The sequence below is a fragment of the Lissotriton vulgaris genome, chromosome 4_1, assembly GCF_964263255.1.
Source record: "Lissotriton vulgaris chromosome 4_1, aLisVul1.2, whole genome shotgun sequence".
Taxonomy (NCBI): Eukaryota; Metazoa; Chordata; class Amphibia; order Caudata; family Salamandridae; genus Lissotriton; species Lissotriton vulgaris.
In genome coordinates, this window is record NC_141691.1 from 584741219 (window position 1) to 584759087 (window position 17869).

The 17869-nt window shown below is 41.6% G+C and overlaps 1 protein-coding gene across 4 annotated transcripts in view; it reads left to right on the forward strand.

Moving 5' to 3' along the window:
• BBS9 (Bardet-Biedl syndrome 9) overlaps positions 1-17869 on the forward strand; it is a 2055975-nt gene that overhangs the window by 454806 nt on the left and 1583300 nt on the right. For all 4 annotated transcript variants that reach the window (XM_086964810.1, XM_086964812.1, XM_086964809.1 and 1 more), the window contains exon 9: positions 5747-5876. In XM_086964810.1, coding sequence (XP_086820936.1) covers positions 5747-5876 — 130 coding nt within the window. The remainder of the gene's footprint in view (positions 1-5746; positions 5877-17869) is intronic.

The following is a 17869-nucleotide window of genomic DNA, read 5'->3' on the forward strand; positions in this document are numbered from 1 at the left end:
TACTAAGGTTAAGAGGGGGAGTAGAGTGGTCCCAATCCCTTACTGGCCGTTATATTGAGTAGAATACACAGCAGGTATTTGTCCTTGATAGTGGGTGACCCCCATCCCACTGGTAAGAGAGAAAATTGCTAGGTGCGTCAGGACAAATATAAATAATTGTATTTTTGATCGTGGAAAAAATTGCCAGACTCTGCTTGTTATTTGCAGTGTTTTATATACAAGTGAAAGAGCTCCTTTGTAGGAAGATTATTCGAAAGAGACAGCCAACATGTGTTTTGCCCCCTTACAAGGCCATCTGGCGTGGGGCTTCATCAGGGCTGTGTGTGTATTTGTACACGATAATGCATTTGGATCGGTGTCGGTTGACAGAAGAAACATAAAAAGTACATGAATATATTCCATAAAAGTGCAGTATGTACAGTGGAGTGTAATACAAAAAACTTTAATATGTACCAAGAACGTGCAGTATGTACAGTGTAAGACAATATAAAAACATCAATATATATAAACATATTAAGACAGGTTTCGTTAAAGATAAGTCATGTATCATTGATGGTGAGCAAGACCATCACACGTTAAGGTAATATCGTCCCATTCATTATGCCAAGGTGTTAACGTGTGGAAAGCATAATATTATAATGGCAATTGGATCATGATCCATATCAAGGAAAAGTGGAAGAATCAGTTATCCACATGGAAAAACACAATTTGTCATACAGCATCAAGTTATTAGTCATAGATATCAACATGTGAAAATAAACACATTGCAAGAACACATCAAGTATCAGCAGAAACAAATTGATAAAATATATTTACATTCAGTCGTGGGGAAACCGGTCCAGAAGATGATGAAGGAAGGGGAAAACAGGAAAAGACAAATAAGATGGAGTCCGATAATCAGCATGGGGAACCCGCATCCAAGAACATTACAGAAACATCCATAAGTACAGTACAGGCCACCCACTGACAGAACACTTTCATCAGAAACACCCACACAAGAAAGAATTAACCTTCTTCAGTGTAGAAGCAATACACCAGACTAAACGAGGAGGTAACCGGGAACTCAGACTAAGGAGAAGGGAAGGTGAACTTATCCTCTCCTTCAACACAGTGAAACTGGGACTGAATAAAGATGCTGAAATGCACGTGTGGCTAGGCGATGAGTGAGTCCATCGAGACTCTGTCCATCACCCATCCAACAGTTTCTGCGATATATATGAACAATCAATCATTATAAATAGGCTAAATCACACCAGTGATCATTTCCTACTATATAATGCCTCACGATGTCTGTGTGACAAGTCTGCCTGACATGTCTATGACATGGGTTAAATACATCGTGTTGCATCAACACGCTGAAAAAAGTAAAACTACACAAGATTGAGACAAATTGTAGAAAATACAATATTTGTATGGGTATATCCTCCGATTAATTCTTCTTTGATATCTTTCCTCGTATCTCCCCACTTTGTGTCTTTCTTCTCCTTTCTTTCTCAGACTATATGGACTTTTTGCAAGGCCAAATTGTTCCCCATTGCACCCATTTTACCCATTTAGACACACGCATTAGCCATTAATAATAGGTGCCTTTCGAGCGAAACCGAGTAGATAAGCCCATATGGTAATTTGTTCTGCCAAGAGATACTAGCATTTATTTCTTCGGATTTATTCTCCATTTCACACTAGAACTCTTGCTCGGTATTCACAATAATTGTGGAATAAACACCTTTCCAAGATGGCGCCCAAGTAGTCTATCTGCACAGATAGGAAGCAGATCTCCATCTAACCCGGAAGTACTCTCCACGGGTTAAATTAATGTAGGAGCTCCTGCAATGTGAGGCTGATGCTACTGTTTGGGGAGACCGAACACTTTTTGGCATTGATGCCCAGATTGTAAGGTAAGCGCAGTGTAGACTACATAGGGACTACCACCAATGTGCTAATAATGCAGCGCACGGACCAAGTGTAATAGTGACCTCTCATTTTTTAGATTAAGAATTCTGATTGCATTTGGCCAGGACGAATATTGGCCCTTCCATTTAATATTACGGTAAGCTCCTAATACCACCCACACCGCCTTAAGTATTATACCCGATCACTTCTTGTCCCAATTATATCTCACGGGACTCGCCGCGCATTACCATTTATAATTAAGCCGCCGAATAAGGCCTCCCGTAACCACTTCAATTAATGTACCCGAGTGCACAATTACGTTGTGTCCCACCTAAACCTCACGGGACTCTCCGTGTACAATCCCCTATAATAAATCTGAATGCCGAACAATACCACCCTAAGTATTGAACCCGATAGCACGATTATGTCGTGTCCACCCAAACCTCACAGGACTCTCTGTGCACAGTCCCCTACAATAAATCGGCCAAATATCATTTCGAATTACTTTACCAGGGCCCCGGGAGAACTGGTCTCGATCTCCTGAAATCACTCCACCTTTGTAAATCACGCCGCTCTTTCACTTCTTAGACCCTTGATTTACACCGTACCTCTGGTCTCTGATATAGCTATCGGTGTTTATCACACATCACATTTCTCCGAACGCAAAATCCCCACGCTGATTAACGGACTCCATCTTATTTGTCTTTTCCTGTTTTCCCCTTCCTTCATCATCTTCTGGACCGGTTTTCCCACGACTGAATGTAAATATATTTTATCTATTTGTTTCTGGTGATACTTGATGTGTTCTTGCAATGTGTTTATTTTCACATGTTGATATCTGTGACTAATAACTTGATGCTGTATGACAAATTGTGTTTTTCCATGTGGATAACTGATTCTTCCACTTTTCCTTGATATGGATCATGATCCAATTGCCATTATAATATTATGCTTTCCACATGTTAACACCTTGGCATAATGAATGGGACGATATTACCTTAACGTGTGATGATCTTGCTCACCATCAATGATACATGACTTATCTTTAACGAAACCTGTCTTAATATGTTTATATATATTGATGTTTTTGTATTGTCTTACACTGTACTTACTGCACGTTCTTGGTACATATTAACGTTTTTTGTATTACACTCCACTGTACATACTGCACTTTTTTGGAATATATTCATGTACTTTTTATGTTTCTTCTGTCAACCGACACCGATCCAAATGCATTATCGTGTACAAATACACACACAGCTCTGATGAAGCTCTAGGCCAGATGGCCTTGTAAGGGGGCGAAACCGTGTTGGCTGTCTCTTTCGAATAATCTTCCTACAAAGGAGCTCTCTTTCACTTGTATATAAAACACTGCAAAAACCAAGCCGAGTCTGGGAATTTTTTCCATGATAAAAAAATACAATTATTTATATTTGTCCTGACCTACATTGAGATTACTACTAAAGCTGCACCTCCTTGCCTATTGAAAAACTACAGGCCTCCAGAACAGAATCCAGTATTGCTTCAGCTTGATCCAAAGCCTGACTCGGTCATAGTGTCAGCAGTCAAAAAACGCCACTACTCAGCTCCAGAAACATCTGCTACCTTTACAAAGAAAGCAAGAGGCTGAAAATTGCAGGAAAAAAATTCTATGGCACTGCTGCTATTGCACAAAAGCTGCCAGTGTTATGTCCCTCTTATGAACATACGAATGGGAACTATGGGAAACGTACCACAATTTTGCCAAAGAGTGGTCTGGAGAAAGACTGCTTGATTTTACTAAGGCGATATATAAATGCCATCCGATTTCAGATCAAAAGTGCTTCTATGGATTCTGCTGATCTGGGGATATTAGAGTACTGACATGGGATTTCTCTAAGAAGAACACCCTGTTTATGGCTGACATCTCTGAAACCAGAAGCATATTTTGAAATTCCTTAATCTTCCATTCTCTGGGTCCTTGCTATTTGAACAACATACAGAAGAGGAGATGGTCTGCATGAATACTGAAGCAGAGACCATGAAAGCAGTGGGGTTTGAGGTCAGGAAGATATACTGTAGGTCTCAGTATAAAAAAAGACTGCAGATTTCATCATCAGCAGGTGGTTCAATACCCTCAATGACATTACCAGTTCCATCAGCAGTAACAGCAACCTCAGCAGAGGTTCCCCTACCATCACAGGTACGTTGCCAAATCAATATCATCCAACCAGCTGAAATTGGCCAATATGTATGGCTAGCTTCCATCAAACACCAGACCTGACTGGTCTACCTCCTCCCGCCCCAGTGCTGAACTCCTTTGGAGGGTTTTATCTCACAAAGAAAAAATGGTGAAGAATAACAAGCAACAAATGGTTCTTAAACAATTGTCCAGGTTGGATAACCGCTTCGTTTCAAAGCACAACCACTGACCACACCATTGCAGTCTACACCAACTAGCCACTTTGGGCAAAGAGATAGCCATTGCTGATAAAGAAAGCAATAGAATTGGCCCCTTATCTCCAAAGGGAGAAGGGCAGCTAATCAAATAGTTCCTGATCAGAAAGAGGCCCTAGGAGGGACTTTAGACCTATCCAACACCTATGCCTAGTTAATAAATGAATCAGATAGGAAAAATCTAGTATATTGGCATTACATTACATTTTTCTTCACCTGAGGACCGAAGGTTGGATGTGTGTGATCGATTTTTTAGGATGCATATATCCAAACCACAATCAAAAAGAAGCACCGAAAGTTTCTTAGTTTTCTTTGGTGGGAAAAGATGCGCTTCCAGTATGCTGTACTTTCGTTCTGTCTAAAGCCATTTCGTGGACCCTCTGCAAATATATGGTACTAGCAGCAGCCCTCACACGTCACCAGAATATCAACCATGAAGATTAGCTTCTGAAAGCAGGCAATGCAATCAGACTAAAATAATAGCTCCAAAGCACAATCTGACTCCTTCATCGATTCACCAATTAATCTATGACCAGAAACCAACACTAACTCTGATACAGTCCCTGATTTACTTGGGAGTGACTCTGCACTCAAAGCAAGGAAGAATGTTTCCTTCGGAGGACTGAGTATCATCAATCTGGAAAAAGTTTAAACTTTTCATGAGGTCTCCAAATCCGACGGCCCGTTAGATTTAATCGCTGTGAATTTAATACCATCATGGATTGTGATTGTACCACATGAACAACGTAATATAAGGCTATTAAAATATGTGTTTGGGAGAATTACTGGGCTCTGCAGAAAAACAACGGGGAGGACAAACTCAAATTGTCTCAAACAGCAAGACAATATTTAGCCTGGTGGTGCAAAGCAACAACCTACTGCAAGGAGTGTCATTTCAATGGTAATTGTCCCCGGATGATTATAGCAGATGCCTAAATGCTGGAATGGGGTGCTCACTCTCCAGTCTAGGAGCTCACAGCAGTTCATCTAACTCTCAAGCCATTCTGTCCGTCTCGGACAGCAGATCAGACCTTTAGTTATTGATCTGAAGCATATTGGAGAAGGGGGATCAGAGAGGGAGTGTTATCTCTAACAGATAGTGTAATTGGCATGAGGTCGGCATAGAAAAGTACGTGCAAAACAATCTGTAGCTAAATGTTGATAACAGTTTCCACTACATTTGCTATAGGCTACTAGTGACGTTTCATTGCAACATAAGTGGGGACAGAATTGACGTTTTAGATTTTTTTTAATGTATTTTAAGTTCTTATATGCTCTGTGTTCAAATGAATGTATTTTCCTTAGGGTTGTGTCTTGTAAGATAAATGTACATTCTAAATAATGCAACGCATAAAAATAAGGGAATTTTTTCCTGTAGTTCTTTAATATTACTATTTTTATTGTATGTATCCCACAGTGTCTGAAGGAACAGTGAACACTCTGGTGGGAAACCATAATAACATGCTGCTAGTTTACCAAGATGTAACCCTGAAGTGGGTAGCTCAGCTCCCTCACATCCCTGTTGCAGTCAAACTTGGCAGTTTCCAGTAAGCTGTTTTAATATAATTTATTGTATATTTTGTTAGAAGATGTTCTAATAATAATATGTGAAGTTGATTAGATGATTTAAGGCAGCAGGTATCGATTTTGGTGTGCTCTCAATTGTCTTCGGTACTTTGCAGTATACACCATTGAAAAATGCGGACATATGAATTAGTGATTTCTGAATTTCACACAAAAGTAACATCTAACTTGTGTATCTTTAAAGAACTTGTGTAAAATAAGCCTATAATTTGCACACAAATATATATACTCCTTTCACAATGTGTATAATTGCTAGTATATGCGGCTAAGTAAAAACTAAAGGCTCTGACTGAAAAAGGCCTCATATATTAGCAAATTGCACATAGAGCTAATATATCTATAGTCACCACGTCTCTACTGGAATTCTGAGCTGAGTTGCATGCGTATTGAGAATGTTTCACACTGTGCACTTATTCAGTGAGGTTAGGTGGAGCCTACTAGTCAACCCAAACTATCTGAGTACAAAAAGCCTATTATGGGCTTACCAAGAAATTACAGGGGCTTACAGTTCACCCGCCCATTACTTACCATTAATTGACTTTATTATCACTCTCCTTCACTTGCTTTTTTGATCGAGCGCACAATGCAGAAAACCTGTCTGATTCGAATGACAATATTGCGGGCATTGGTTGGATTTACTGAAACTCATTTCGCTGCTTCTTATTAAATAGCTTGCCTTGTCCATCTGGTGTTTGTCCCTCCTCTGGAGCATTGCCAATTTACTTGTGTCATTCCTTTGCTCACTTTTGAGCTCCCCATGAGAAAGCCTTAGTTTTCCAGCTGTGTCCCCAGAGTGTTTCTCTTTTCCCCTATGTGTTGCTGTCTCCTGTGTGTGTGCTTATCCCTGCCCCCTCTCTGATGGACTTGCCCTCATGTGCTTGTTACACCTGTGTTTTCTTACCCATGTGCTTCTCCATCCGGTTCAATGTTGCTCTCACTCATCCTTTGACTTTTTTCCCACCGCACTCCATGTTACTCTCTCACCCATTTGCTTTTTTCCAGCCCCACCCGGGCCTCTCCCTCCCCCAGGAATCCATGTGGGTCCCCCCATGCTGTTCACAGCCCTCTCATGTTGCTTTCTCCACGTCCTTTCGAAAAAACAATTTTATGTTCTTTTTATTAAACGATCCAATGCGAATGAGTAATTAAAAATAACATCTATACCATTTTGTAGGCAAGCTAGTGTGTGGTGTGCGTGCCTTTTCTTTTGTAGGTCTCGCCTGAGCCCGCGCATGTGCTACTCTGGCAAGACATTTAGTAGCTGCTTCAAAAGTGCTACCTTGCCGGCGACCAGCTTGCTATTACGAGCAGAAGCGCTTGCGATGTTCACAGCACTTTTTATCGTCGCGCGCGCACCACTTGTGTCAGCACTCGCATTTTTTTATTTTATTTCATTTTTGCGAGTACAGAGTGCGTCATCGCGATAGCAATCACTTTCGCTTTCACCGTGATCGCGATGACTTTCGCGGCTGGGCGGCATTACTTTTCTTGCACAGCCAATGCTTGTTCACTAGAGCCTTAAAGCAATTGTAAATCAACATATGTGGTCTCCAGTTGTAAGGTGTGAGATATTCAAGGGCTGCAGAGTTTCTGGCGCTCGCCAAGCTGTATTCTGGCACTTGTGGGCTCACTTTCCAAGTACTAGTCAAGAACGGCAAGGACCGGAATCACTGGCGTGTGAGCTCAGAATCCAGGATTCTATTAACTTCTCACACTTCGCATCAGCTTACTTGAGAGCAATGCACCCGAAACAGGGTGATGAATTAGACATGCAAATTAATGTGCTCTGAGTCTCACAAGTGCTACAGAAACTGCTATATTCTTTAGTTATTTATGAATTACAAATGTCAAAGAATCGTTATTTCACAAGCAAAATAACAGTGGAGTTTGAGACATCCTTTGTGAACTCATTCATTCATGAATTCATTAATTGAATTACTTGTTCATTCATCTGATCGTGAATTCATTAAATTGCCCATTAATTTATTTATCGAACTACGAGTCATTCACACATTCCTGATTCTTTCACTTGGGTCCTACGCAGTTGGTGAGGGTTTTAAGAGATCAGGGGCGCCACAGAGGGGCAGAGGGGCAGAGAGGCTTCCTACATGGTGTCCGAGGCCAGGAAGGAAACAGCTTTATAGCTCACTTACACTTTTCACCATGGAAGGAAACGTACAACGCTACATGAAGACACCTTTACCCCCACCCCTTCCCCCCAAGCTCCTTTCTTTTTTTGTGCTATTTGATATGGATAAATCACAAACCGTATGTGTTTTTATTAATGTACAACAGGCGCAGTTGGACAAATTTGGCTCGGGCTCCCTCTAGTGGTTCTACTGTTGAAATAACAACGCCTTAACCGGAGCACCACGCCCAGCAGCATCCTTTTCCTAGGACCACACACATCTGCCTGGATATAGATGGTGTAATGATGCCGTGGCTGAAACGGAAGCGTGTTGCTGAACTTAACTCCCCATCATTTTTCTCCCTGCAACATGCGCAGCTCTGAAAGGTTTTGTGAAGCTTTGGCCCCCTCAAGTTTATGCAGCCAGATCAAATGCCATGTTGTGTTTGAAATACAAATGCCCAGCCTCTGCGAGCAGCAGCCTGGAATTTCTGATGTGTCCTGAGACGGATGGCATCAGCCTGCTGAACACAGAGCACAAAAAGAGCCAGCCCTCCCCCAGCGAACCTAAGGGCACCCCCTCCCTTACCTCAGACACATCCTATTTTACTGCACCAAGATCAACAACAAAAATAAAGCAAAAAGTACAGCCACTAACTACAGCCGGAGGAGGAAGCAGGACTCTGCAGGGTATCGGAAGCAAATGCATTGGCACTGCCCCGGCCTGGTAGGCACCCCTAAGGCTCCAGTTGGCAGTGTTTTTAGGTCTCGCCTATGCAGCGTGCATGCCCTGCAAAGGCAAAAAGACCTTTAGCGATTGCTTTGGCGTTTCAACCACAAGCATTGGCTTAGGCAATAGGTCTCGCCTTTGGGACCTTATAAGTGTTTAGCCATGCAACACTTGATGTTGTTGCACCAAGGATATTGTGCTGGATAACTTCAGCACAATATCCTTGGTGCAACAACATCAACTGTTGCATGGCTAAACACTTATAAGGTACAAGGTTTAGCCATGCAACAGGTGATGTTGTTGCACCAAGGATATTGTGCTGCAAAACTAAATATTTACAAGATCTCAAAAGCGAGACCTATTGGCTATGCCAATGCTTGTTTAGCTATGCTGCACAGCATCGCTAAAAACCAATGGCAAATCCAGTAGGCCACAAAGGCCTAAGTTGGCCTCAAAGGCCAAAGCTTGTAATTATAACTGCTTTCCATGCTTCTGCGTGTCCATTTTTTATTCACTTCTTTCCTGGAGCAGAGTCTCTCTAGCATCTCTGACTGCTTGGCTTCTATCCTTCCATTCCTCACTTATATGGAACTTCCTTTTTCTTTTTGCTTAAGCATTCCATTAGAGTGAATATGTTTTCCGGCTCTCTCCCACATGTGCTTTCCTCCCCCTCAAACACCTGTCTATCCGGTGCTCTCTATGTGTCTTCTGCGTATTGCAAGCTTTATATCCTGTGCTTCTCTCTGTCCCCAGCACTCCAATTTGCTTTCTCGCTAGTCGGCTTCTCCCCCCACTCTCGTGTTTCTTTCCCTCGTATGCTGCTTCCACCCTCCTCATACCCACTCCACGATGCTTCCCCACCTGCTCCTCTGTTACCCCCGTACCCACAATCTTTTAATGAATCTTTTTTTAAAGAATTAATTAATTTAGGCGATGGGAAGGAAGGCAGCACATTGCTGCTGACCTTTTTGCATTAAAGCAGCTGCTTCTTTTTCATTTTTATTTCTGATCCATCTCGGATCAGTAAATTAAAAAAGAAAATGGCACCGTCATTTTGCAGATGTGCATGTGTAATGACGAATGCGTAATGAAGCGTGCGTGCACACGTCATTATGCATGCACACACCTACAAAATGACATGGCTGTTGTGCTGTCATCGCACCCCCTTTTTTTTTCTTTTAGCTTCACCAAAAAATAGATGAGATTGGCTTTGCTGGTGTTTGTTTTATTGAAGGGTTTTATGCATCACTTCTCTCCCAGTAGCTTTCTTCCATTACAAATATGTAATATTACATATGGGGCTGAGGCAGGGTGTAAAGCACAACACTGCAAACTGAATTCCTGCAGGATATTTCTGAAAGAGAATTAAGGAGCCAGCAGTAACTAGTTAAAGGTACGAGCCCTGAGGATATTTCTGAATGGTTTGTATTCAGTGGCATTTGTTTGTCCCTATAGAGAATGCATTGGCAGTTGTGATCACTTGGGTGCTATCTGGGATACTGTACCATTTCTTTACAATTGGACATGATTGAGTCCACATGCTTAGTTTGTGGATAGAAAGCGTTTTGAACTGCTTACAGGTATGAGGGCATTATTCACAAATGAATAGAAATAGAATCCCCAATTTTCAAGACCATAAATCAATAAAAGAAACCCACACATTAGTGGAATCAAGACAGTGATAAATGTGTGCCATCCACATAGCTACAGTAGAGACTGGATATGTATTTTATTGTGCATTAGCGTTTATATGCACACAGTGAAAATGTTTGGTGGATGAGTAATTTTGAGGTATTTTCTGTGCTGGTCTAAAGTAAGTGGTAAAGTATTTTGTATATAGTTCATCAGAACATAACATGTGCAGTTGTAAAGCGCACGTTCACCCAAGGATATCTTGGCGATGAATAACGGATGCTTAGTGTTACCCACCTCAATGGTACTCATTTTACCGACCTCAGAAGGATGAAAGTCTGAGTGGCCCTTTCCGATATTTGAATCTGTGACCACGAGGTTGAACACAGGCCCCTACAGTCCACTAAGCCACCAGACCCTACATTAAAGAAGAAAATGATGGACTGTGTTTCTGGTAGCGACTATTTCTTAAGACTGTTGTGTTCTAATTTGTCATAAGGAGTGCTGAATAATAGCAGATTTAGGGCCACGTGTTCATATATAAATTGCTTGTTCCGAATTGCAATTCCATGCAAATTGCAATTTGGAAATTGTAATTATAAATCTACGAAGCTCTATTGAATTTCATTTGCGATTCCCAGTAGGTCACAGATGGACCTACCTTATTAATATTCATGAGGTAGGTCGTAATTTGCGACCGATTGGGAATCCCTAAAAACACAGGGACGGTGGCCTGCTGTGGACAGCAGACCAGCATGTCTGTGTTAGCTTTTAAATAAAGCAACTTTTTTTTTTAAAACAACAAGCATTTGCAATGCAATCGGTCTCACATTTGCGAGAGTTAGTGCTATTGGCATTGTAAATGACAATGTCTTTTACCCATGTGTTTTGGTTGGCAGTGGATGTATGTGGTTTGGAGTGGAATTATGTGGAAATAATTGGAATTGTTAGTTGTGGAATTGTGTGGGGTGGAATTGTGTGGTGTGTAGTGGAATTATTTGGCATGGTGATAGGGGTGAGATTTACACAGAAAGGAAGATAGAGAGGGGTAGGTAGTTTCTGCATGAAGTGGTGAATGAACTCCAGACAGAGGAGCAGAAAGAGTGTTTGAGAAAGAAGAGGAGAGCAGTTTAAAGACGCATAAAGAAGGTGCATCTGTGTACACAGAAGACACCCAAAGAAGAGAACCTGGTTTTATGGGACGGAAATCTTGAAAAGGCACAGGAAAGAAACTGTGCTCAAAGACCTGAAGTGAACCAATATGAGAGAGGAGGGAAGAGTGCATGAGAGAGAGAGTATGAGGGAGATATATATATAGAGAAAGAGAGAGAGGGATGAATGGGAGTGGCACCTGCGGGGGACGGGTAGACGAGAGGTGGACCAGTGCACAGCACGAGGAGGTACAGGAAGGTGGCATGTGTGAGCAGACCGTATAGAAAGGAGATAGGGAGTGTGAGAGAGGGAAGAGAGGAGGCAGTGGAATTGCGAGCTGAGCAGTGTAGTGGGACTGTAAAATGAGAGAGTGGGTTTGTGGGAGAGAGATGACAGGGTTGGTGGAAGTGCGATGTAGAGATGGGTTGTATTGGAATTGTTTGTTGTGGAATTGTGTGGTGTGGACTTGTGTAGTGGAAATATGTGGCATGGTGTGGAATTATGTGGATAGCAATTAAATGGTATCAACTGCTGTGGAATTATGTAGAGTGAGATTGTGTGTGATGCTGCTGCATACAACTTTTGATGTGTTGAAAAACGGTCTATCGGATGAACGCTTTTTAATAAGCAAGCAACATTGAAGCGTGAGGGGCTCATATTAACTGTGCTGGAAGTCTGGAGTGCTGAAGACCTTGGGATTAGAAAGCGAAAAATTCCTAATGCCATCAAGTGAGGAAAAAACACAGCATTCCAAAAGCAATAGCTGAGATCAGGAAAAAATAATTGCATTGCCAAAACCAACATAAATAGACAGCAATGAAAGAGCTCATGGGAGGGAACCAAACATGAGAAGGAGGGTCAAATAAAGCCAATGCCCCATTAAAAAGCAAGGATTTCCAAACGCCATAAAAGAAGAACCAAGGAAAAATGGTGGGCGTCTTTGAAGCCCATAGATGAGATACAACATGTCTCAAAGCGACAGCGAATGCGCTGGCTAAAAACTAGGAGTGAATCATACAATCTAAATAGTATTTATAAATCTTAATTTGTGAAGCAAAAGTCTTAATTAGATTAAACCTCAAAGAATAAAGAAAATAGTACTCCCATCGAATCGCAAACATGAAAATAGGCTTGTTGGTATTAAACTGAATAAATGAGCTTGGAGTACAAATGTGTTAAGGTAAACTTTATTTGGCAGACTGACTCATTATTTAGTGGTGAATTGTAATCAGGACTTACGGTATGCATTCCCCTATATATGAACGTAATCAGGGGTTAAATAATCAGGCAGTCAACTCACATCATTATGCAGTTGAATTCAATTATACAATCATGACTTCAGTGATGTACAATTGAACGTGTCGCATTAGAGTCTCTGTATGTAACCTGGAAAAGTGTGTTAAGAGCATTGCAACAACTAGAACGTTACTCTTATTGGCCATGTTGGAAGGATGAAAGTATTCTCAAGGACTGTGTTATTTTATTTTATTTTTTAAGGTGAACCAGTTCAGAGCTCGAAAAAAATAAACCAGCCAGGAAGCAGGCTCAGGGCAAGTTTTCCGCCTGCAAACTGATTTGGGCAGAGCACTGAATTATTTGTCACTGATCAGTGCGTGAATCCTGCGCAAATTAGCGCTGCTGCCATTAGAGATCTCCTCAGTGTACTCCATGAAGCGGCAGGAAAAGCAGCCTGCTGCAGACTGGGCTGTAAGGATTGATCAGTCCGCGTAATGAGGCTATTGCTTTGCTGCGGAGAACTTAAATGATGGGTATGTGAGGCAGCGACACAAAGCTAATCAGACATTCATTTGCACATGCTAGCTAAAAAGAGAGAATAATTTTTGTGTTTTCCTGGGATCCTGGGTAAACAATACAAAAAAGTGGTGGGCTTGCATGATTTACTTACTACTGTCAACGCAGATTTCTTCAAAAACATACATTGTTTTAATGTGTTCAGCTTCGCATCTCTGAGACTCGCCGATCACACTGTATTCTGCAACGCCACCATGAGTATTACTGCAAATATCGTGACTTTAGCTTGAGATGCAAAATTGATATACTATGGCTGCAAAACTATACAGGAAAGGCTGCTTTAATAAATTTACGGACTCTTAGTTTTCAGTGCATAAATTACTTAGACACTGAACTATATGAACTTAACCCTGCCTGTGGGTGCGCAAACAATCTAACATGGCACTCATTGAGTTTTGCACTACTGGTACACCCATGGAAATATATTCACACCCAACTTCAGGGGGTGGTTTCGTACACTTATTCCCTTGCAGTATCAGAAGCAAGTGCCGCACACCGAATCAGGCTCATTCAAGCCACTAATTTTGTAAACATGTCTCCCGTGGACGGTTGTAGAGTGCTGTGGTGCTCTGAGTGGGGAGAGCCTGGGACCGGGCGAATGACTGTACAACAGTAGGGAGTTAATCACATGTTACAGACTTGACAGAGGTACAGCCTGGGTGGCGCAGCAGAGGATCTAGTGCGGTTGAGTTCAACCAAGACAAAACCCGCCCATATTACCTTACTCACCAGCACGGTTCCCAGTTGTAGAAATGACGCATCCTCAGCCCCTGTCTCAGACTTCCTCGTACATACTCATCATGCCCAAAGTTCATGCAACTCAGAGTCGCCCAATAAACAAGAGGGAGGGGAGTGGGAAACAAAGGGGGCCAAGCAAGAGGATCAAAACCAACGCCGTTGGGTGGGCGGATTGAAAATAACGGAAAGCAGGAGCAGGTTTAAAAAAAATAACGGGGAGCAGGTGGCCACATGGGTTGGCTTTTAAAAGAACAAGGGCTAGTGGCGAGATGTAAAAATAATGGAGCTAGGGAGGGCGTTGAAGCTTGGGAATATAGGGTTAGAGTCTGACTTGAGACTCAACATGCTGTGATTGGTGCGAGGGGGGAGGCTGGGAGCAGGCAGAACGAGGTAATGAAAAGGATATGCTGTAATTGCTAATGCGGCAAACTTTGAAACTAGGGAACCAGGTTCAAGCCAGTGCTCCGATAGCTTCAGAGTGCAGGGAGAAAAGTTATTAAAACAAGCGGATTGTGCAGAAAATATTAAATAAATGTCTTGAAGACAGCGCATGCACGCTGCCTAGGCTCGAACTAAAAAGACGCTTGATGAAGAAAGCTAGTCATTGGTGGTGGCTGCAGTGCTACCGCAAAAACAAGAAAAGTTGCACAAATACATAATAAAGAGAACCAGTGGAAGAAGATCGCACTTGGTTGATGCTCTCGGGGAGGGATAAACACGAAAGGAGGCATGAAAAATGCATGCCAGAAACAAATAGAAACAAAGATTACAAGAGTGACAAAGGAACTAGCCTATGGGTGGGCATAAAGCCCACAGACTGATTACAGCATGTCGACAGACCGTGCATGTGCTCTGCCTAGGCTCGACCTAAAAATGAAACGTTTCAGTTTAAGTTTTTAAGAGTAGGCTGCGGTCCCTGGGCCCATCGCCTGCTCTTAAAAACCTTTTTCGCATGCATTCACAAAGGGATAACTGGTCCCCTGGGGAGCCCTTTCCGTTGGTGTTAAAAAGTAAATGTTTTGTGACCGCATTTTGGTCAAAAAACATTTGTACATGGCACAGCAAGTTGCTATTTGGAAGGGACGCCCCTGAAAAACCCCTTCCTAATACCGAATCACAAAACCCGAATTGCGATTTGCTAACAAGTTACCAAATCTTTATTCTGCGAATTGGCCCTATTGCAACAGGCAAAAACGTGTGTACATGTGGCTGATAGTGGGGTTTCGTTTTTGTATCTGCGTTCTCAAATGAGTCATTCCAGACCTTTTGATGTGCTTTTCTTTTTCAAGTCTTGGATTAATGGCTGTGGTCTGTGTATTGGTAAATGTGACAGCTGTTGTAAGGCACTGGAAAACTGCTAGAAAATGTGAGTTATGTTCATTGTATTGAAACTGTCAGATGTTAGATATGAAGTTGTATTTCTAACATGTCGTGTTTGATGGCTGTGGTGAGGAATTGATCAATGGTTGGTTATGCTGGTGGTGGTGTTTAGACTTATGTGAAGCTGTTATGTTTTCAACTTAACAGTGCCATGCTCTTAGCTAATAGTGGCTTTTTTGAAATATTTAGTTTCATTTAAATATTTCTGTTGGGTGTAATATGTATTTTTAACGGAGGAGGAATCCCTTTTCATATTTATGAGCGGGGTTGACTTTACTTTGTACATTTCAAGGTCCTTCTTTTGCAGAGTAGAACATTTTTGACATAGTTAATTAATGCATTTATATGTATTTCACATTCTTGCTCAGACACATCCAAAGAAATGTGAATTTAGACAACAGTGCAAACTTAGCTTTCTTTAAGGCTTATTGTTTTAATTCAAATCCTTGCCTACATTTGGTCTCAGACCTACTGAGCTATGTGAAACTCCTCTGCTTAGTTTTATGTGACTTAAGTGACTGTGCTACTGGGTTATTAACCGAAAGGTCCTTGCGATGGGTATAAATCCCAGGAATGCAGATGGTTCTTCTCTCTCTCTCACTCGGAGTGACAGACTGATACAGCCTTTGTACCTGCATAAGGTTGCCCAGTGTTGTTGTGTATGGGTACTTGATAACCTGTTGCTTGGTTACATTACCTTGCAGCCTGTCACTTGTGCTCAGTTGCTTAGCAATTTGTTGCCAGGTAGTGTAGCACTCTAACCACATGCTGAAGAGTTCTGTTCTAGCAGGAATTCAGTTTGAATACGGTTAGGGAATCACAAGCATTATTACGATGGTGATACACTTGATGCACTTAGTGTAGAATGTACAGTGTCGGCACTATCATTGTGTTACAACAGTATGCACACAACCAAATATGGTTAGACCTGAAAGGTGCCTGCTCTCAGAAGTAGTACAAATAGTTAATACGGCACTATACAATAAGATATCATGTGTCATATAGAGATGGCATAATGAGTGACGTAGTGAGAAAAGAAATACCTCTACGTGGCTGGGGAGGTGATCTAAATCGCACCACAGCCATTAATTAGGAGATACCAGGTTTGCACTATTTCTATCCAAGTTTTAATGATCTATTCTAAACAAGCTTCGAGTTACAAGCCTATGTTGCACAGATTCACATAAAATAACACACAACAACAACAACACAAATGATAAAATATGAAAAATTATTTAAAACTAAAATGCTATTCATAAAGGCTTCGGCTTTAGTTAGGGAAGGTAAGATTTACGTAGAACCCTGTTTTGATCTGCAAATGCGGTTTAATTCTTGTAAAGATTTCTTAATTCTAGGGGATTTATATGATGAGGCAAGTAAATGACATTTCATTTGGGGTCTGTAAAAGATATTGGCAGCGGAAAAGGAAAGGGTGGGGTGATGAAGTGCATCATTGATTGTAGCTTTTTGATGTTTAAGTGGTTGATGTTTTAAGTCGACTTTTTTATGAAAATAGCCTGAGCGATTGTTCGTGGGAAATGAGAAGTGACTTTCATTGAAGTATGGAATATATTGTCCTAATCCATCATATATTTACCCTTATCAACTTTGGTTTGTAAATGGAGAGTCTAAAGTTATCTTGAGAGTTTAAGGATTTCCTTGGCTTGTAGATCTTTGTTAGCCCATAGAGTATTTGGTAGTCTAGCCTTTCCGCAGTACATTTTTAAGCAGTCCTCCAGTGTCTCCTATTGAGTGATATGTTCAAATGTTCTTCAGAGTTTTTGTTATGATAAGCTTCAAAACGGCCCTGTCATCTTGAAAGCATTGGTGATAGTGATAATGCTTTGTCAGGCACTGGTAAAAACCTGACTCTCTTTCATCTTTGAGCTTCACCATATTCATGGTTCTAACTGCAGATTCTTCACCCTGTGAATACTCCCCAGCACCAGACTGGATCCAGAGATTTTTTCTCAGCTATTCCCTTGCACATTGATTGGTGCCATTGTGCTGCTCCGTATCCGTTCCGTCCCATCCTGAAAGTGATGCCGGGACCCTACATAGCCGGCACCTCCATGCACTGACATTAGTTCCTTTCTTTCAATGGCATTGATACCGAGCTCATTCCTTTGATTGAGCAAAACCTTTCAATTTTTTGAAATCTTTTTCCAGTGTGTAAAGGACCTGTTTCAAACCGTTCTGCTAAGGCAGAAGAGGAACCGATATTCCTTTCAGACACTGAGGCGAATCATCAGCAGAGATCTCACTCAGTATGGCCCTCTCAACCTCCAGCTGATCCTCATTCGGAATCGGATAATCTTCCGCCACATTGCAGATTTTCGCACCCAGAGTTACACAATGATGCATTTGACAATGCTCAGTTATGT